Here is a 22,100-nt window from a genome sequence, read left to right on the forward strand (position 1 = left end):
CCCCGCCGCCGCCGCCGCCCCGGCCCGGGCTGAGCCGCCGAGGGGAGGGCGCTGGGCCGGCCCCGAGCGGTGACAGCGGCGGGGAGGGACCCGCCTGCCCCCGCCCCGGAGGCGGCCCCGGCACCCGGCGCCGCGGGGAGCGGAGCCGGCGCTGCGGCGGGGTCCGGCGGAGCGAGGGGTCCGGGGAGCGGGGAGCGCGAGGTGGGGCCACGGGGTGATGGAGGGGGGGTCAGCGCATCCCCCACTAAGTTGGGTGCTGCTGCGCCTCTGCCGCGACTTCTGCTGGTGTCCCAGCGCCGACACACGAGGGGAGAGAGCTGCGGTTCTAGCATGGGAAAACGCCGCTGGAGCCGCGGCGGCTGCCGAGAACCGACGTGTCGTGAAACCAGACCAGTTACCTTCACCTGCCTGCCTCGACACGAACCACCGCCTTTCATGCTTGCATCGGCCCTTCACGCTCGCATCGCCCCTTCACGCTCACATCACTCCTTCACGCTCGCATCGCCCCTTCACGCTCGCGTCACCCCTTCATGCTTGCATCACCCCTTCATGCTCACATCGCCATGCTCGCATCACCCCTTCACATTCGCATCACCCCTTGATGGTCACATCACCGCACTCGCATCGCCCCTTCACACTTGTATCGCCCCTTCACACTCGCATTGCCCCTTGATGGTCACATTGCCATGCTCACACCACCCCTTCATGCTTGCATTGCCCCTTCACACTTGCATCGCCCCTTCATGCTCACATCACCATCACTGGTGACGCTCGCAGCAGCCTGATGCTCTCTCCACCACAAGCAATGGCCAGGGCAGAGCGTGGGTGCCCAGGCTCAGTCGTGTGGTGACGGGTGACGGCCAGGTTGTTCACAGGTGTGTGCATCCTACAGAGGAGGCCAGAAAGGTTTGGGAACTGAGTGTATAAAAAACGTCTTCAAGATGCAAGATGAGTATCATGCTGGCACGGCATGAAGTTAGCAGAAGAATATGGGTTTTTCACATGAAATATGTTTTATTATATTTAGGTAGCACAAACTTCAGACCACAAACGGCAGAGCAGAAGGGAGATTATGACTCACAGATGTCAACTTACCGGTACAAGTGTTAAAAAAAAAAAAAAAAAAAAGTCATTAGCAACCAACTTTTGTGGTTCTCTCACTGTGAAAGTCTTAACAGTCTTCGACACGCTGGCAGAGACCAGGCTGCTCTGCTCAGAGATGGGCTCAAGTGAACAGCCCGGGTGTAACAGGGGAAAGAGGGCAGGTGCCTGAGTCAGCCACCAGGGTTCAAGGCTGCCTGCTAACCCGTATGAACCAGGGTACTGCTTGCAAACACCTTTGAAACCTTCAAACGCACCGAAAGATGAGCTGCAGATGCAAACGTTACGGCTCAGGGTTATTTCTAGCTTCTTCAGCGGTGCCTTGCTCAGTTGCCTAAGGCGTGTTTATAGAAGGAAAGTTCATGTAACTAAAAGAAGCTGCGAGGTACTGGGGCCAGAAATCGAGAGCCTGATTTTGGCTCGCACAAGCAACTGGTTTTACCAAGGCAGATAGCTCAAGACACAGCCAGCAAGAACTCTGAGAGCTAGCAAAGCTGGGCAAGCAGCTAGCTCCAGCCAAAAGTTCATCCTTCAGGCGTCTCACCCATTCACAAGCACTTGCATTTCCAATTTTACAGGCAATTGTGTTTTCAATTTACTTGCAAGCTCAGTTATGGGCAACCTACTCCTGCAGCAGCAGAGTAGGACCAGTGATTCACTGTGTGACCAATATATAACCTCCTTCCACTGATTCCTGTGTGCTTTGGAGAACTGAGCTGTGTTGAGGCAGAACACAAGGTTTAAAAGCTCAGGTGGTGGGTCCTTGGTTTGAGGAATGAACCTGGAAATCTGAAAGTGAAAAGAGGATGGCTGCAAGGATAAAACTTGGTCCCTGTTGCCTCTCCCCGTACAGGATAATGTGCTTGCACCTGCCCTTCATTTTGGGTTTCTTTCCCCTCTTCCCCACACGTGATGGACAGCAATGACTGAAGGTAGCAACCACAGAGGAGAGATTTAGCAGAACGTTTCCAGTTGAAAATCAAAAGGGGATCAGGAGAAACAGCTGCCTTTCTGTATGATCCCTTCCAGAGCAGGCTTGGGAAGAGAAACCTGATGCAGTTATCACAGCCTGACAACCTTTCCCTTCCTACACTTTGCTCAATGCGCTGCAAACTCCTGGGCGAGGATGCACGCAGGCACACTGCAATCCTGCAGCGGGGCGAGTGTGGGAGAGTGTGTGCGTGTGTGTGCACTGGCGCGGGGGGGACTGGTTTGCACAGCTGGCTGTGGGCTCTTGGCCGCAGCGATGAAGCCATCAGAAAGCACCTGCGGTCCCAACCGTATTGAAATGACCCAAGTGTTCCCCCCCGATTCGGCGGCGCTCGGTAATCCACCCTGCTCAGAGCAAGCACAGCATCCTGCAGCAAACCACAATCCCCAGACTGAAACAGAAGAGGAGGCGCACGGCGAGGTCACCGTGGCTCGCCCGAGTGGGCGCTGACAGGGACAGGGTGTTGATGCCACGCAGAAGGCTCTCATAAGCAGAGATGGTCCTGGATGGAACTGCCAGTGGGATTAAAAAAGTGGCACCAGAGAAGGCAGCGGCTGCCTTGCTCCCGTGGGCGGATGCATTTGGCTCAGACTCTTCTGCAAGCGTTATGGTCTTAAGAACTGGCTAGAGTCCCGTGCACCTGTAATGGGGCTCCTTCTCCTTTGGACCGGTACAAAGACTCTAATAAAGATCTTTCTCACAGCTCGTGTGTTTTTTATTAGGAAAGATACACACGCTCTTGGCATGCTGGCTCAGCCCTGATCCCGCAAAGCCGATGACACTAAGCCACAGCTTGGTGCAGCATGGCTGCAGCAAAGCTTTGAGCTTCTCCACTTCCCGACCTCACCCCCCCTCCAAGCTCCCCTAAACTTCTGTTTCATCTTGCTTGTGCAATGTATGGCAGCCCCTACATGCAGGGAAACTAGAAATGCTTCCAAAAGTAGCACCAGAGCAAAAAAACCAAACTGGAGGAAAAGAATGGTGAGACTTGCAGGCTGAGAATTCCTCCCAGGGCAGCTGAATCTCTCCTTCGAGCTCGAGTCTGTCCTAGCGGCTGCCTTAATTTGTGTTCACTTCAGAGCCTGCAACATGAAAGCCCTGGCTCTGAACTCCAGCTGAGCCGCTCAATGGCTCAGTGTTCGCAGAAGGCATGGAAGGAATCCATTGATTAGTTTCTTCAGCTGGGATGTGACCATTTGGAGTCCAAGACCTGCCAAACATGACTTCGCCTCAGCAACTGGTTCCTATTTGCTGCTTACAGGCTTTAGAAAAATCTTTCCTCTTCCACATCCAAGTCTCACTCTCCTTTTCCATTCTGTCGTTATTCAACGTTATATCTATTCAGGCTCTCTCCTGTTGAGGGAGGATGCTGAGTTGCAGAGAACAGCCCTTCTGCCATTAATATAGCCAAAAGATTTTGCCGTTGATCGGAGATAACCATCTGCCCTCCCTCCACAATGCAGCCTGACTGTTTTTCAACAGTTTGGAACAAAGAAAGGACGGGCAGTAATGCCACATTGTTCTCAGGGACGCTGACTAACCTTGGTTTAAAAGAATAATAATAATTATTCATTTAGCATCGAGGAACGGTATTATGAGACCGCAGCTTTTGCTGTGATTTCCGAACATGCAGGCAGGCAGGACTGCACTTCCATGACCTCCCTCTTAGCTGGGGCTAGCTCTTACCCTTTGGCAGGGCCAAACTCACTCCTGTCACAGCCCCTTTGCAAATTGGCAGCTGCTGGCTCTCCTCCAGATGTTATGGAACTGGGACAGCTTCTCTCCCTCGGATTTACCAGTCCTCATTACAGCAGGCTCAGGATTAGGTATAAGCAGTAGTCAGGAGAAGGAGCTTTTCCTAGTACCACTGCTACCAAAACATGGCCACCTCTGGGGTGAAACACAACGGCTACGTAATAACGCGGAGCAACACCACCCAGCTGTTATGGACAGGAAATGAAGAACACCATATCCAATTAAAACTGCAGGGGGATATTTATGGCAGAACGCAATTAGCCAAATTGGAGCCTTCCCCAAAACTGCCATGGCATTTTTAATGACTGCAAGCGGTCACGGCTTCGGTTTGATGTTTTGTCAAGTAAACAATATCCAGAGGGCATGAGACAAAAATCAGGAGCAAAGGGGAAGGGGGCGGGGGCGGGGAAAGTGTCGTGCAATTCCAGGGAGAAATGGAGACATGAAAGGATTTATCGTAAGGGGGACATTGTTGGAAAGAGCAGCAGCCACCACCACTCCAGGAAAGGAAAGAGCAGGGAGGTGGCTCTGGGTGTGGAGGTGGTCCTCTGCAATAAGAGGAAAGAGCAAGCAGCTGCCATGACCGTTCCCCAGGGAGATACCTTTCCTGGAATTTAAAATGATATGGGAAATTCTTTCAAGCACCGTAATAGCTGGGAAGTATTTCAGAGAGTTGTTTTACGCTGGTAAAAAGAGGCTGGATTAGTAGTCCTGGTGACTACAGCCTCCCCTTTTTGGCTAAGCAACGGACATGGAAAGAAGAGCTTGTTAGTCAGCACGTACTGCGTGTGCCTCCTGGGCTGTCTGCAGGGAAGGCAGGCTGCTCTCAGATCTAGCATTTGCAGCTAGGAGGTGATGACCACCACAAAGGCATTGGCTCCTCCATGACCCAGATGGCTGTGGCCTCTGGGGTCCCCTCACCGCTCCACACTATAGGGCTGGAGTCACAGCAAGTCCCCATCCTCCGCACTGTCTGCATTAAAGCAAGTTTCTGTTCACACTGCGGAGATCCAGACTTCAGGCCCCAGCTCAGCCCCAAGACACTGCTGCCACAATACCATCCTCTGATTGCCCTCCAGGCACGACCAGAGGAAGCTGCCTCTGAGCCTCCCTGACTCCTGCTCTCATTAACTTCCCAGCAGAGATGGCTCACAAAAGCATCTTTGTGGCCAGCTAGGAGTCAGGACTCCAGCACGCACACATCCCTGCATGGCTGCGAGGGAGCAACAGCTCCGGTCGACACGCCGTAGGTACCTCAGTCAGCAGTCTGGCAAGCTGCTTGAGCATCTTCAAGTGTCTCCTGCTATTGGTTTCCCAGAGGTCCCATGCTGATTCATAACCTGATTAGCTAATCTGAGCTTGAGCAATGTAATTCTGCCTTGAATTTCGTTGGCGGGGGGTGCTGTCACTCACTTGTTACCCTGCTGGAAGAACTGGCTGGATGGAAAATCCTCATAAGCTGTTCTGCAGCACTGTTTGCTCTCGGTACGTTTTCTCTCTCCTCAAGTAACAGCACTGAGTTCTTGGTAAACATAACCTGAGGATTTTTGCTGTTTAACTCTTGGTATTCACAAATGCTCTGAGCACGCACAGATGATACACATCAAACCTCACCCGTCGGAGCTCTCATTTTTGGTCAGATCTCTTGGGCAGCCTCCTTCATAGCAGAAACAAGTGCAGCCAGCTCAGACTTAAGCAGCACATCTCTGCTGGTGATTTCACCTTGGCATTCACCAGCTTCTGGCAACAGAGGTTACGAACCGATTTCTGATGGTTCTTGAGATCCCTTTCCCTGGAGCACAGGTGAGGGATTACGAAGGAGGGGCAATAGGATTGTTGCTAATGAAGCAGATCTGCTGGACAGCTAGACTGTGTTCACTAACACTTATCTGCTCTTTCACTCTTTCAAAAAAACCCAACAACAACAAAAAAAGACCCACTGATTCAAGAAATACCAAGTAACAGCCACATATCACTTTCAGGAAGGCACCAGGAGCCACACAAGCACCTCCCAAGGAAGGTGAGTCCAGCACCAACCTATAGCATACAAATTCACAGCCATATTCACGTATACAAATGGCAGCCTCCAGAAAAACATGCTTGCACACAGCCAGTTGGAAGTGGTCAGCACGGGGAAATAAAACACTTTTCTGCAATGACCCCCAGGTTAATGCTGTGGTCAGGACATAGGGGTTCAAGCAATATTTCCACATGACCTCTTACAAACCTTTGTACCTCCATTCCCCTTTTTTAATGAAACAACACTTTCCCACTTCACAAGGGACTGGGAGCATCAGTTCAGCAGTCCCGAAGGAAAAGCCTGGGGGCTGGAGACTGACAGGGTCTCTCCAGAGAGAGATTTGACGGAAAAGCTCAGGAAAGAGAACTGAGATTCCCTCTCTTGTTGCACAGGACCCTGGGAGGCACAGACACTGGTCCAGCAGCCAAGACCCCTCCAGCCCAAACCACGTCCCACCACGACCGTGAGATGACAGGTGCATACAGCCAGGCTATGGAGATAATTCAGCAACGGACATGAGTATCCCACGTACACCATGCCCACAGCAAGGGAATTGGGGGATAGGACCCACCCTAGCAATTAAAGCCCTAAAGCTGCCCTCCCCAGGCAGGCTCTGCCACTGGAGACACCTTTTCAGCCCGCTGCATCGCTCCTGTCATGAAGGATTCGCCTGCCTGTGAGCTTCAAAGAGGAAAAACCCTCGCCTGGCGCTGGAAACCTCCTCGCTTGCAATTGTCTCCGCTTGGCAACCCGGCCCGATAGTGAATAAACGACAGAGAAATATTCCTCTTTACACGTGTTTGGGTTTTTCGGGGTGGTTTTCTTGGACGGCGATCCTGGCTCGGCAACAATACCCGTCTTGTTCGGCCCTGCGCTCCAGAGCAGGCTTGAATAGATCTGTCTAAAATTATAAGCGGGCAGCCCTGGGCTCTGAGAGATCACAGGCCACATGCTGGGGCTGAACAAAGACTCTGCTATTTCCTAACAATTAGCCCAGCTAAAAGGACATCTATCTCCTTCCATTAGAGCCACCACGTGCCTCCCAGTCAGTCCATTGTAGAGCTAATTAAATAACACGCCTCTCTCCCCAAGAGGGTCTCCTGATTACTTCGCCTAGGTCCTAAATCCTTGCTGGTGTAAATGGGGAAGAGACAGCTGGTCAGCAGGGGCCTGTGACACCAGTGGAAGTATGGTCACCCATCTACAGCTATTAGCATCGTCATCACCACTTATTTCAGGGTTTTTAAGTATCTTCGGAATACTTAGAAGATCTAAGGGGGTTTAGCACACAAACTGGTTTGCTTCCCTGGGTACTCCCCCACTGCCTGCAGCAGCAGTTGTGAAAACAGCTGATTTATTTATTATTTTTTCGTGCTTTGCTGGTAGTTGGAGGAAAAAAGCAGACATAAATATTTTTTCTAAATATGTTCCAGATTGATGCAAACCGGTTTGGTGTTTTTTTTCACACACTTCTCATCGGGCTAAAACAACGAAAAGAAAATAAACAAGGAAAATGGTGTGTCATTCAACCTGAGCTAAAACTTTTCAATATTGCGCTTTTAAAATGGGGGGGGAAAAAGTGTCAATTAAAAGTAATCTGTAAACAAACCCTCTTTTTGCCTGGTTAGTTTACCTCTTCAAGGAGGTTTCTGTGGGAGGGGTAGGTCTCAGGTGTGGATGAGCTGAAATTAATCTGCCTTTTTAGCTGGGAAGCCCGATTCATGTTTTAGCATCACGAGCGAGATGAAACAAAATGTGTCTCTGATACTTGGAGTCTGGCAAGTCAAGAAAATTCATTCCGTCGATATACCAAAAGTCACGGGGGCTGTCTGCAATGTCCTCAGCAGTGCTTCATGGAGGCCAGGGGCCACCACAACCATCACCTGTCCCTGGAGGAGGTCGACATGGCTCTTCTGTAATGCCCAGCCTGCACCTGCTCAAGCTAAAAGCTGTGAGCGACTTTTCGCTCCGTCAACCCATCCCGGTTCTTTGGGGTGAGCTGTGTTTGCAGCACACAGCCTCACACAACAGCACAAAACTGCTAAATCACTCCAGATGTTCAACACCTTTTCTCACACGCTCCCAAGACCCGGAAGAAATACACTTTCCTTCTGCCAAGTCTACAGTCAGCAATAGTTGTGAATATCCCCTTTACCTCCTTTAAATCATTATTTTCCACCCTTGGCTATTTAAATCATTATTTTCACACCAAGAGAACATAGCTGGAAAACTGGGAAGGTGGGTCAACAGACTAATGAGCTGATTTCCTGTGGACCTTCGGCTCCAGGCTTGAAACAGCTGGACCTGCTGCTACAGACAGAGCTCTGTGCACCCAAGGAAAACAGAAAGACTCCATTCCTCAGCTCTCATGGTGGAGAGACAGCAGGAGGAAGGACACAGAGGAGGAGGAGGAGGCAGAGCTTGGATTTGTTCTAATGGGAACAAAAGCTTGCTCCTCTTCCCCAAACCCATGAGCTACCCATGCTGCTCACAGCCATCCTGGGTAGCAGCTGCTGTGTGAGCCTGAGTGGGAAAATGCTGGGGAGCTTTAGAAATGCATCAGAGCTTGCCAGGAAATATATTAATCAGTGTGTGTATGTGTTTGTCCATAGGGTTTTATTATAAAAGGACAAGGATCAACTCATTGCCCATTGCTATTAAAATCATATTTAGCCTATGTTTGGGGAATGCAAATGTTTTACATCAAATGATCAGATTTTACAGGGACATATCAACAGGGCCAGGTAACTCATCATTAAAAGATACTACATGACTTGAAGGCCTAGAAGGGGTTAATACAAGAGTCAAGACGAAAACACAGTTTGAATGTAACCTAGGAGCTGCTACTCAGCCCTCTGTCTGCTTTCAAACCCCAACAGCTAGGTCTGACTGCTTCATTCATCGCAAACCTACCAAAAAAAAGGGTAAGAGCCAAGAAAAAGATGTCTTACATTAACCGCCTGCCTCCCCTCACCCAGCTAGTGCCCTTGATCCCAAAGCTATGGGAATGGCTCCACAAGCCACTTGATTAATAAGAGCCCAGGGGGGAAAAATCGTTTATATAACCTCGTCTTCTCTAAACTTCCTAAGTGCTTTAGAAAGTGGCTGCCCTGGAAACCCAAACTGGAAACGAAAAATATTATCTCTTCCATTTATAAACATCTCTGGCGCTAATGAAGTGAGGAGCGGCAGCAACAGGGAGGGGAGCATCGAGATGCACTTGACAGGCGTGGGAGAACCCCGATAAAACCATTTTGTTTCAGGTGGGTGTGGAGCGGAAAGTCCTCCCACTGTGATCTGGTGCCACTGTAGCTGCTGACTACAGCACTGCGAGGCCCACGGAGAGGGATTTCGGAAGATGGATGGTTATGGAAGTATCTGCTACACTAAACACAGCGGCAGACCGACAGCCTTACTAGGTGTAAACGTGGGGGAAGAAAGACAGGGTGACATAAAACAAGGCAAGAGCAGATGGATGAAACCTTAAAAATCAGTTCCCTTAGCTTGAAGCTGTAGCTCGGATGAAGCATCACATCCCGATACTGGGAAGCAGGGAGCGAGTGTCAGTGCTTACTGTGCACGCGCACTTTGTGGCACAAACTGCACAGACCAGGCTCCTTTTGCATGTCAACAGAGCCTGTCTGTTTACACCAGTCTGGTCTAAATAAACATACGAGGGGTCCAGATGAAGCTCTTGGGTTCAACTACCGTCAGCCTTGCAGCCCCTCAGACACACATCTGAATCAGAGAGCCAGGAGAAGTATTCTGCAGAATAGCCCAATCTATTTCTCCATTTTCTTTCCATGTTGGCATTTCCCACGGAGATTTGTTTTTGCACCAACACAGCCAGCACCAGAAAATGCTGAGTTTTGGCTGGAAATGTTTGGATTTCGTTTTGACAAAATATTGATGATTTCCGCAGAATGATCTGTCGCTTTTGGCAGCAACAAGAAGAAAAGTAAAAAAGGCACAGTTCATCTAGAGAGGGGACTGAGCTGACACCCAGCCTGGAACTCGGCACAAGTGGAAGGCAAAGCAGGCTACTGGGTTGCCGTGTTATCCTGTCATTTTGATTACTGTAAAGCAAGGGAAACTGCTACTACTTTCATGTAGTAGCTGTTTGCCTGGATAGAAACACAACCAAAGCTGCCAGACAAAGGAAGCATCTGGTCTCCTGGGGTTAGGCAGTAACTAGATGCAAAGCAAGGGAAGAGAAGGTCTGGTCGTCTCTGGAGATGTTTCACAGGAGATGCAGATACCCCAAGGTTGCAGCGTGGCAAGGAGCTAGTCCAGGGCAGGACTGAGATGCCAGCTTTATTTCCATCACTACTTTCCATAATTAGTCATGCCTCTCAAGCCTGCAAAACAGGGTTGAAATCTCCCAAGCACAGGCTCTTCTGTGCGATGCCTGGAACTGACCAAATTAGAATTTTTCCATGAACAGGTTCCCTTGGGGCATCTTCTCCTTTTTTTCCTATTCTACTTCAATGACGACATCAGTTTGGCCAAAACAAGTGCTCTCTGCCCCCCCTTCAACTTAGGATGTGGAGAGTGAATCACACAAACTTGGGGAGAAAGGCATTTCTGACTTCTGAAGAGTAGTTGCTGATGAGTTAGGGAAAAGTAGTTTGGCCCAATTCTTCTCAGAAATCAAATCCCTGCTTTGGTGGAGCAGTTTCTTTTGCTCCATCCCATTTGTGCTAAAGGGAAGCATGAATATCTGCAAGGGTTGTTACCACCCTGCGTGCCCCTGCTCACACAGCATATGCCATGCCAGTGGCCTAGTTTCCCTTTCCAGGAAGGGAAGTCCTGTCATGAACTTCATTACATTGCTTTTTTGTGTGTGCACCCATCCACTCCCCATTGCTGAAATCGATGGCAGCGTTCCCACTGAGTAGGTTGAAGCCAACCCTGTTTTCTCGCAGGCTCACGGTGGGCTTCAGGGTCTAAAGGCTAGATCCTGGCCTTGAATTATAACCTGCCCTTGCAGCATCACAGGGGAAGAAAAAACACCCAAAGAGGAGCCCTGCCTCTAAGAAGGGATCAGAGGTCTCTGAAGGCAGCTCCCAAAGGATGGACCTGCGCCGCTCATGCTGGCTGAGAATCTCTTTTCATAAGCCTAATGCCAAAAAAACAGCCTGCATGCAAATTCCACCCTCCATCCCCAGCTTTTCCCACACCTCACTCGAGTCATTTGGAGGCCGGCAAGCTGCTTGCTGCAAGTCTCCCATGGCTCTTCTGCAGCGAAACCAGAGAAACCATCTTCCCGTCGTACACACACAACCTCATTAGCCCTGCCTGCTGCCAGAGAGGCAGCCTCCCTTCCCGGGAACCAGCTGCAGAGAGAGAAACCCTATTTCATCTATTGTGAAATGGCCAACAATTGACCCGTTGGAACTTTTTCAAAGCCTATTGATACAAAACCCCACAGGGGAAGCTCCATCCCGTGGGCTGTGTAAACTCCAGCACGTGTTCAGCAGACTGCAGGCAGCTTCAAGGGGGCAGCCATGCTAGCAGCTTGGTATCGCGTAAGACGTCGGGGTTTGGTGTTGTTTTTTTACAATATCAAGCACTTGTACAACATTCTCCAGGGAATTCCAGCCACTCGCCTGACCTCAATGAATTAAGCATCGCAATAAAATGTGCAATGAATTAATCATCTGCATCTCCAACGTGAGAAACTGCTATGCAGTGGCTCACAGGCAGCCTTTTGAATGATTTAGGCATCTCAGTCCAATGGAAGTCAATGGGGTTTGGATGCCTAAAGATTTTCTGTTAAGTGATGTAGCTAGAGTCTTCCAAATCCCAGCTGTAAGATCTCAGCCAGATCTCCTAAATCCACCACTCCTGAGAACTATTCTTCTATAAAAAGACTGTGGATGCTGGGGAAGAGCCACTAGGACTGAGAGCTCAAGTGAAAGAAACTGCCCCGCTGTCTGGGAGGAGGATGTTGCATTATACAGACCAGTCACTGCAGGGTCCTCTCAGTCAAACAGTTAACTGCTGAAAAGCAGGAATGAAGAGGAGAGATGCTAGGAAAGCAGCAAGAGCACTGACCCCATATTGCCCCCCAGGAGCTCCAGACAAGGTGAGAAACTAGACGTGAACAAAACAGGGTCTAGTAAACAAGGTGCAGAAAGCACACCATGTTTGAGAAAGCTCAGACCTGGGTCTGCTCTGAAAAGGAAGAATCATTTCCATCCACAATTAACAGTGGGAGCAGCTCGACCTTATTTCTATTCAATTTTAGAAAGAGAGCAGAGAGATGCAAACCCTTACAGGGCTTTTAAGAATATTTGTCCTAATCCTGTCCTTACTCTTGTGTGGCTCTAAGCATGGTATTTCTCCTTCCTGCTCTTCATCCATCCAGCCTGCATACAAGCTCCTTGAGCTGCATGGGGCACAGGACAGTCCAATCCTCCTGGAGGTGTCCGTATGTTAGAAATAACAATTGAAAAAAAAAAAGACAGCCCATCCTAATGCAACTTGCCCCCCTCCCCAAACGTCTGACAGCTCAGTTTCTCAGACTGAAGTGATGCAAATAGCTCAGATAAGGTTCAGATAAAGTATCTGGGCTCTCAAGGGCTTATCTGAACTGACCACCAGCTCCACAAATTCTGAAATTTGCCCTGTGGGACTATCTCCATAGAGCTTGATTTCCATCTGAAGCCTCGACCTCCAGAGGCTGCAGAAACAGCTACTGTTCAAATGCATTCTTGAGATAGCAGGGTGGGACAGGGCAGGTCTGCAGCTCCCCTACCTTTCCCTATCTGGGGATTTGCCTTCTGGTGGGAATGTTGCAAGAGCTGGGCTGATGGCTCAAGGAACCGGTGACGGCACCTTTCACCGACAGCCTTTACACTGTAACAGATGAGGTAAAACCTTAGGGTGCTGTTAATGAAAAGATCACTTTCCCTTGGCTACGAAGTGTTCCGTGCTGGCTTTTGCTTTCAGTCATGCTCCCTCTCAAGTAATTGCTAGCAGAGGGAAGGCTTTTGGGAGAGCACCAACTTAGGGTGCTATGCGATGAACTCCCTCACAGACCGTGTCAGCATGGGCATCATGCTAAGATGTGGGGTTTCTAAAGGAGCCTGGATGAAACAGGGAGCTGGGTGCAAAACCCAGCTGGTCTTCTCTGAAAATCTCAGCCTGGCAGGCTGTAAAGGGAGTCAGTAATCGCAGCAAGGAGCTCTGATCAAACAGACCCAGGCTCACAGTAACGGACAATCTCTAGTGTTCATTTACGGTGATAAACATTTGTGCTTACAGATCCAGCCTAGCCTTTCTGAAGCACAGATAGACGCAGTGATCTCAAAATGTGTGGTACATGGTAGTGAGCATCCATTTATAGTACGCAACTCAGACTGTGAAAGGAGCCAGGGGAAGTCCAAGGCCAACTTAGAGAGGGTAAATTGAGATCTCTTTGTAAAGCTGGTACAAAGGACCCATTAGCTCACTTACACCTGGACTACAGCTATTCTTTGTCCTGCAGCAGCAGCAGGGGTCTCCTCCCATCTTACAGCCAGATCCCATACGCTGGGTGCTCTACAAACACAGGAGTAAAAGACAGCAGGAAGGATTCCTTCCTGAAAGGTCTGCAACCAAATAATCAGTAATCTAATGGTTTATACACCTAATGCAAATCTAGCAAGGATGAAAAAAAGAGCTTTCTGAAACCTGTTCAAAGCTCTGCAGAAATTACCCCCAAATCTCGCTGATTCAAGCAGAGAAAGATTTCCTCTCTGCAGAGGTTTGTAACCGTCAGGCAGAGTTCTCAGGCAAGAATAACTATGAAATTCTATAGGATGGCTCATAAACCATAGAAAAAAAGGTTTCATTTCCTACTAAAATATTCCCAACGGATCATTCCCAAAGGGCCGGCATGCCAAAGGGCTGCTTCTGAGTGTGCTGGCTCCCCTTCCGCATCGGCGCTTCGCCCTGGCTAAAAACCAGGGACGAGGGGAAAACGCGTGGGCAGGCTATGGGCTCTCTGCAGCTCCCCAGCGCTCAGCTGTGTTGGCAGCACCAGGGTTAACCACGGCGTCGCCCTGTAATGCAATGATTTCTGGTTTATTTCAGCAGGGGAAGTGTGTCCCGGCCTGATTAGCCCAATGGTTTCCTCTTTTCCCATAACCTCCAGACCCCCATGGCCTAAGTGTTTACTTTCTGAAATAAAAAATCTGCTAGTGTTTTTCTTTTTTCAGGGCATGTGTATTTTGGGAGGATTCGGGGGGAGGAAAGTGGAGAGGGGGAGTTGAATGGGATGGGAGGCTTGCATACACCTCCCTTCTCTCTCCCACCCCTCACCCCCAGCTCCTTTCCAGCTGCAACCTCTGAGCTGAGACTTCTGGCTTCAATGAGAGAGAGAGAGAGAGAGAGAGAGCAAAAGGGAGAGAGAAACGTATTAATGAGAGAGTTCAGTCTCTTGCTTCAGCAGCTATAAACACAGCGAACATCTGGAGGGAGAGAGAGGTGCTTCATGCTGCCAGGAGCTGAAAGAAACAGGCTGTTTTCAGGGTCCCAGCCCCCCACGTTCCCCACATCCTCTGCCTGCCCTGCACATAGCTCTCCTGGCATCACCCAGCCAGCCCAGTCCATCCAGAGAAGAAACAGTAGCTGGTCTCACTTAGGCTGCCCTCCCTGCTCCATGCCGGGGCAGCAAAACCCACCTAGGTGCTGCTACAAGAAGGGCTGGCCACGTGCAACCCAAACCCTCTAGAGAGGGTGCTTTGCTGCCCAGTCTCCCCAGAGGCAAGTGCTCATGGGTCTGTAGGCAAAGGCGTTTGGGAAAGGTCAAAAAAAAGCAGCTGTGCTTTGTGTGGCCTGTCTGAAGCAAGTGGTGGTGCAGGAGAGCCTTCTCCGGAAAAAGAAACAGATACATCCACCTCACTCCGTCCCCACAGAGGAACCAATCCTACTCTAAGACCATCCAAAAACAAGACATCTTCTGCAGTCATCCTCAAGGCATCACAGAAGCTGTGGATAGCCTGTTGCTTAGTCCCTTTCCTCCTTGACTCTAACTCGACATCCAGTTATTCCTTCCCCAGGGCATACTGAAGCTGCCGGTGCTGCTGCTCAGTTTTGCAACAGTCCTGGTGCAGCACACTAGCTTGAGTTTTGCCTTTTGGTGAGCTCCCATCCTCCTCTTATACCCGAGCACCTCAGCAAATCTGCAGGCATCACCCCAAAAAGCAAGAAAAAAACTTCCAGCTTTCATCCAGACTCATCCAAGGGACCAACGCCCTGTTCAGAGCATGATGCCTCCCTGTGCAGCAGCTGATCCCCAGCTGACACCAGTCTGCAGCTCAAGTGGGAAAAGAGCTCAGCACTCATTCTCTGGTGATGACCCAATGTGCAGGGAGCTCCCTTGGGTTTTGTCTTTGAGAGGCGAGACAGGGATTTTTCCAGTCAGGCAGGAAACAAATAGAAAAGTGAAAGCCTGGATTTTTGTCATTCTGTTGCTTCAATGCAAATAAACCTCTACAAGTGCTGACTTGCAGCAGGTTACAGCAGGGGATGCAGAGGGAGCATCATTAGGTATCAATGGGTTGTCTGCATGTGTTTTCCTCACCTGCAAAATGACTAAGATCCACATAAACCAGACATTGAGTCCAGCTCCCACTGACCAGAAGAGCAAACCAGTAACTGCTCTGCATCCTTCAGAGGGCCCTTGCAAAAGGGCCAGGAGAGTCTAAGACACGGCAGGCAGCCCATGGCTCTGCGATACATTCACAAGGCATAGAGGGATCTTTCCTCTCCGCTGACAGATTGGAGTAAGTGCTCTTAACGGAGAAAATCATGCGTGTCCTTCAACAAACCCAGAGAGCCAAAGTATAGGAGGTGTGACACGCCTTTGACTGCAGCCAATGAAACACCCAAAGAGTGCCACGAGGAAAAAAGCTCAGAGAAACCCCCATTCCAACCAGGCTATAAACAGCGGCAGACCCCAAGGCTTGCAAGAGACTGTGCCACCTCACCAGCCAGAGGATGACAACAGAGCCCAGCAGAAAGGACTCATTCATCCCCTGGGCCAGAGCAAACGGCCAGGGAGAGCTGCAGATTTGGGGGAATAACTGGCAGCAGATTGGGCAGAGGCAGGATTTTGCACACAGCTTTTGCTGAGCCTTGAAATGAATTAGCATCCATCGCCTTGTCCCTCCCAGTGGCGGCTCACACCTTTTATTTCTCCCCCTGTTCTGTTCCCCTGCACCTTCCTCCACGTCCTCCCTTGTCTGCTCCTCATTTATTAGGGAGGGAGAGGACAAACCGACCAGTCCAGGAGAACTGCATGAGAAGTCCTGCTAGGTCTCGATCCGCAAGCAGATGTGCGTGCCCTGTGAAAAGACGCCCATTCATCTCTGCGGAGAGCATGCGGGGGAGGTAGCAGCAGTGCAGGGGAGGGGGGAAGTGTTGGAGGAGGCTGAGAAAAGGAAGGAGGCCGCAGTTAAAAATAGGATAAAAGGACATGAAAAAAAATGCAGATTTTTTTTTTTTTTTTTTTAAAAAAAAGCTTCGCTCAGAAAATGCGCTGCAGCTGGAGAAGCCATCGGGCTGAGCCTGGTCAGCTTTCACCTTCCCCCCCCTCTCCTCCTCCCCAAGCCCCCTTCCTCCGAGCGTGGGCCTGGAAGACGGCCCAGAAACTGCTCACAGAACAAGCTTTCCTCTAGAGATCTCCACCAGGGAAGGAGTAGGTCTTGCAGCGAAGGAGGGGGCAACGTGGGGAAAAGCAGGGAGAGTTTGCCACAGATGCAGGCGGCCCCCATGGGACCCCTGCCTGCAGTCCAGGCTGAGCTGAGAGCTGAGCCTGAAGGAAGATCACAGCTACAGTCAGCAGAATGGGAGCAAAGGGAGAGCATCCCTATCTTGTCTGCGTGGGCGTGGAGCAAAGCGGCACGCTGCAATGCGTTGCTCCAGCTACAAGGGCTTTGCTTTCCTGCCAGACCCAGCGCAACACCACCACAGTCCAAGCTGCAGGGACACGGTGTCCATGAAGCAACAGGGGGTGGGATGCAGGTTTGCTGCATTAGGGAGATGCCACCCCCAAAGCTAATAAACCCAAAATATTGTGGGTTGAGAGGTGGCACTAAGCTAATACGTCCAGACAACACTGGCAACAGATTGGGTAAGGCTGGTCTCCCACAGCACTGGCCTGAATGGTGCTGGGTATTGAGGGTGAGCCTAAGGTGACACCTTTTGTTCATGACAGTGTCTTGGTGCAGAAAGCCTGACCAAAATCAGCTCAACTGCTTTCACGGCAGCATCAGACCCACAGCTGTGATTGCTCCTCTAGAAAGGCTTTAATTTAATTTCTTGCCTTGCAAATCCCAAAGCCAATCCCATTTGCCTCAGTGAAAGCAGGATCACTCCCTCAAATGCTCCTGTAGTGCCCAAAAGGCTAGCAGCACCTTCAGTCCAGCCGTACTAATTCAGCACAACAGTCATAGAACTTCTTCAGCCAGTTGTTTCATCCCTTGCTTGCCATTAACAACAGTTTTATCTCACTGTTTTATCTAACCTAACACTAAGGAAAACAAACCCATTCAGATTGGAAGAGCTTGTCAATATGGCCTTGGCTCAAATAGACGGCACAGCCAGCACTATGTCCATGCTGGAATTATAATACCGCTATCAAATCTTTTCCTCCACTCCAGTTTTTGTCTAACCTTGTATCAGCAAAAATATATTACTAGGGAGTAATATTAGGATAGTGTTACCTTATGAATTAAACATACAGTGCTAAGTGTGGCTTTCAGCATTTTCACCAACCCTGCTGCTTTGGGCAGACACAGAGCACCCTTAATTTTGGGCTGCCAGATGGTTCAGCTAAGGTGCAATGGCCTTCACATTCCCATTCCCACCTCTCCAAGGAGCAGAGCTACTTTTCGTGACCAGGCAGCAGCAGCTCCCTTCTTGCTGTTTTTTTCTACCACCTCTGGGATGTGCCCTTTGCTTGCTGTGGGTCCAGATTAGGTCGATCCTCTGGGCAGTAACAGTCCCAACATATGTACTGCAGATTGTGGTAGCAAGCTAACAAATAAAACTGACTCTTTACTATTTACAAATTTTTTTCTTTTTAAACAAAAAAACCCCACCACTACCCCTTCTTGTCTTTAGCAACAAGCTAAATCTGCATCAGGCTTTCCTTTATCCCTATCACTGAATAATCTTATCAGACTTCAGGCACAATGTAAATAAACTCACCCAAGCTTCAAAGGCAAAATATCTTCTCTAAATGCAAGCAGCTCTAAAACTTTTAGACATGTTGTGGGTTTCTATTGCAAGAGGATATATTCACACTTGCATTTTCCTTGTTGACTTGTTTCTTTCACCAACATCAAGACCATGAAAACCAAAATAGCCTCTAGTACACCAGAAGAATAGATGACAAATGGTTTTAATGTGCACCCAAAACACAAAGGAGAAATGAAAGACTGTTCCTAGCGATATATACAAATGAGGGTTTCCTCTCATTTAAAATTAGAAACTGCTCTAAGCTGAAGAAACAGCAATGTAAAAAAAAAAAAAAAAAAAAAAAATCAGAGAAAGAGTACCTTGCATTGCAACAGGAAGAACTGTAAAGTAATTCTTAGGTATTGCAAGAGGATCAGAGGCCTGTCCTACCCTCCCAACGTACTGAGAGTTTGATCAAAACCTGTTGAAGACAACGACAGCTTTTTTTGCTTTTACTGGCTTCACTGAGGTCTGAACCAGGCTCCAGTCTCTACAACAAGAAATTTCACAGACCCAGCACGGGGTAATGAAGATCTGGGTTGCAGCTATGTTGGTCCCTGGAGAGACCACTTTCACAGAAAAGGGGAGAGGGTAAGGAAAAATATACAAAGAAAACTTTGCAGGCACAGATTTGCAAAATGTTTGAGTAAATCCAAATGCTGCAAGGGCAGATTTCATCAGAGCAGAGTTGACATCATGCTGAGAGAGGTCACCCACAGGAGTTGAGCAAATAGCTGAAATAAGAACGGCTGGGAATAGGCAGCAGTTTTGCTCCAGCCACAGGCACAGTGCTCTGCATCCATCTCCTGCTTACACACAAGTGCTCACCAAAGGAAAAAAAAAAAAAAATTGGAATGCCTGAATATTTGCCAAGGAGAGATTTCAAACTATACATTTGACTGCAACAGTCACTGGTTCTGCTGAACTCTTTAGCTGCAAAATGTCTCTAAACATCAGGGCTTTTCCCCTCCCAAGAGGCCAATGTGCATAACGAGCGAGCCGGGAACAAGTCACAGAAGACCAGCACATGCCATGCAAAAGCTTACATGGGATTTAACTGCTTCATGATAGGCTTATGTGGGACTTAAGTGAAACATAAACTTCATATTGGCCCTTTGCAAAGGTCACATTCGTGCAACTTGAGCTCTTTCACTTAGTTCCTGCGGTTGGCCTGTGCCACAGCGTACCTGAGCCCTCTCCTCCGCCACAGCAGAGCAGGGCTGCTTTGCTGATGCCTTATCACCTGTCCCACAGGCAGGAGGACCCACTGCCCGCCAGACATCTGCGCTGCCTGTTGGTTAGACAAGCAGCAGCCCAAACTGCAAGTTCAGCTTGAAGATTCACGGGTTGAACAACGTGCAGGGCAAGAATTAGTCACCGGTGATTTTGTAACGACTTTCAAATTACAAATGCATTAAAGATGATCACCTCGTCCAAGTCAGTGGATTGCTTTATCTGTGCAACACTTTGTAACCATGCAGCCCTGACAGCTCAGCATGACCGCACATCTCCAGTTGTGGTTACCTGAAGAGCATGTCACCACCCTCCCAAGAGGCAAGGCGATGAGATAGCTCCAAGAGCAATAGACCCAAAATTACTACCACAGTGGAATTAAAACTTGGGGGTCCCCGGCTCCTTGCAGCCTTCCATGAAAGCAACTTTCCAAAGCCACTGGCAAGGACATCAGTCCTGCAAACGCCATGAGAAATGATGAAGATGCAGCCAGCAGGCTGGCAGGTTCACCTTGCCTACGGTATTCTCAGGGAGACCCCCATGTCTGCCAAGACCCCAGGGAGCAGTAACCAGGGCTGCAATCCCTAAATGCAAGGGAGGTGCACACAGGACATCAAAATTAACCACCCGAAAGAGGAGAGGGGTTCTCCCAGCTGGGCACCCGTGCCACGGCAGGGAAGAAGGAAGCTCCCATCCTTTAGCATAGCTCTGACAGGAGAACAGTTAAGCAAAGCAGCTTTAAGATTTTTATCTGCTTTCTGGCCCTGTCTCCACTGAGGGAGACCCTTAACAGCCAGCAAGTCAGGTACCAGCCCGGTGATGCTGCAGTAGGTGCCCTGTGGCTGCATTAATGGCAAAACACCCCAATAAATTAAGTCAGGACCGGGGAAGAAAGCAAATACAGAAGGAAGGAGACAAGGGGGACATGCTAGACAACAAACAAGAATATGGCAGGCCTTTAAGGCTTGTCTTTTCACCTAGGCACACTGCCAAGCCCGACGGCACGGGGGGGGAAAGGCACCGTCCTGGTTTGCAAGCCCACCGCTGGTATGGTGTCCTACCTGTGCTGTAGTGCTCCAGGCCGGTGGGCACTTCTTGCGTGGCAGGCTCGTCCCAGAGCGGGCAGCACATCCTCGGCTGGCAGCAGGCAGACTGAAAGCCGCAGGTCACCCAGGGGTCCTCACAGGGCCCGGCAGCACCTTGCTTCTGGGAGCGGGAGAGGGAAAAGCGTCAGGGGCACAGCACCACAAAATGGCTGCCCTGTGCACCGTTCCCTCCCTCTCCAAACCAGGCACAAAGCCCTGGGCCAGCAGAGTTTGCTCAGAAAAAACAGTGCCATCTAAATTCACCTGGCTGAGGAGTGTCACAATGAGGCCAAAAAGACCCGTTTTTAAAACAAATGTGAGGGAAAAAAGAATGAAGGCCCACAGTGAGGCTGTGCTCAGCAAGATGGCGGCAGCGAGGGGGCTCTCCTCAGGGCCGGCCATGGGGAGGACACCCTCCGTGAGGGGGCCTCGTTTCAGCCCCCCCAGCTGGAAGTTACATTTTTTGGCTGTGTGAGGCAGGAGCCCCAGAGCCCCCCCCGAAATGTGGGGAGCTGTGAGGGAGGGAGAGGCCATGGCCCTGCCCAGGCCGCGGCCTGGCACTGTGGGGGAGCCCAGCCCCACACTGGCAGGTGCTGGGGCAAGCCGTCACATTTATGTTCATATTCCTATGGATATTATTTGTGATTATTATGTTTATGTTTATATTTGCGTTATTTGTGTTTATGTTAGTTATATCTATGTGTCCATGGACAGATATATGTATATATATACATGTGTATATATGTATGTGGTATGCACAGGAAGTATATACACAAGTGTATATTTATATAAACTTATGTATTATTACATATATATTACAGAACCTACTGTATTATTATATGCTTACACATAATACATGATATATGTATATACATGTATTGTTTGTACGTATGATATAGGTGAGTGTACACTCACACATATGTAAACCTAGGTTATATCTGTCATTAGGTATTACACGTTTGTTTTCATTGTATATAAATTTCTATTTGTACTTTATAAAGAAAATAGATGTATTATATATACAAGCATATATAGGTACACGGAAATAATCCCAGGATATAATTCTCATTTTATTTTATACATAGATATTTATAAATAAGTATCTATATAGTGTGTGTAAATAGTGTGTGTGTATATATACACCTTATATACATATTTATCATATATACTTATATGGTATACATACGTATATGTATATACACATAGACCATAAAATATATACGGTACACAAAAGCATATATAAGAGGATAACAACACAGACATACATACAAATAAATTCAGGATGCTTTCAATTTTTATTATTATTATTATTTCCCTGCAGGGAAAAACTTTTGCTTCATCTCCAATCAGTATTTAAAAGCCAAATGCATGCTTGGAACCATTTAAAGGAAAGATATCAAGCTATGTTAGAAATATTTCACGTGTCAGAGTGGTCTTTTTTTCCTAATTTGGTGAAAATTTTGCTTTCTAGCAAGTCTTATGTGCAGCCTGGTGTCTCAGCTCAGAGTTACAGCTTTCATCTGACCTTGTCTACTATCTTGAACGCTGGTCAGCATTTCTTTGGACAAACATCTATTAATATGTTTCCCCTAAATCAGGGTCTGATTTCTCTAAATAAGGGTCAAAGCACTGTCAAAGTTGTCCCATAGCTGCTGGCAGTTGGCACGGACAGGCCCGGGATCAC

General features: G+C 49.0%; 1 protein-coding gene across 3 annotated transcripts in view; it reads right to left on the bottom strand.

Annotated features, from left to right (window-relative positions):
• ETS1 (ETS proto-oncogene 1, transcription factor) overlaps nt 1–22,100 on the bottom strand; it is a 74,713-nt gene that overhangs the window by 45,114 nt on the left and 7,499 nt on the right. For 2 of the 3 annotated variants that reach the window (XM_040616064.1, XM_040616065.1), the window contains exon 3: nt 20,393–20,537. In XM_040616064.1, the coding sequence (XP_040471998.1) occupies nt 20,393–20,537 (145 nt within the window). The other variant, XM_040616068.1, reaches the window with a different exon arrangement.

The sequence above is a fragment of the Falco naumanni genome, chromosome 16, assembly GCF_017639655.2.
Source record: "Falco naumanni isolate bFalNau1 chromosome 16, bFalNau1.pat, whole genome shotgun sequence".
Classification (NCBI taxonomy): Eukaryota; Metazoa; Chordata; class Aves; order Falconiformes; family Falconidae; genus Falco; species Falco naumanni.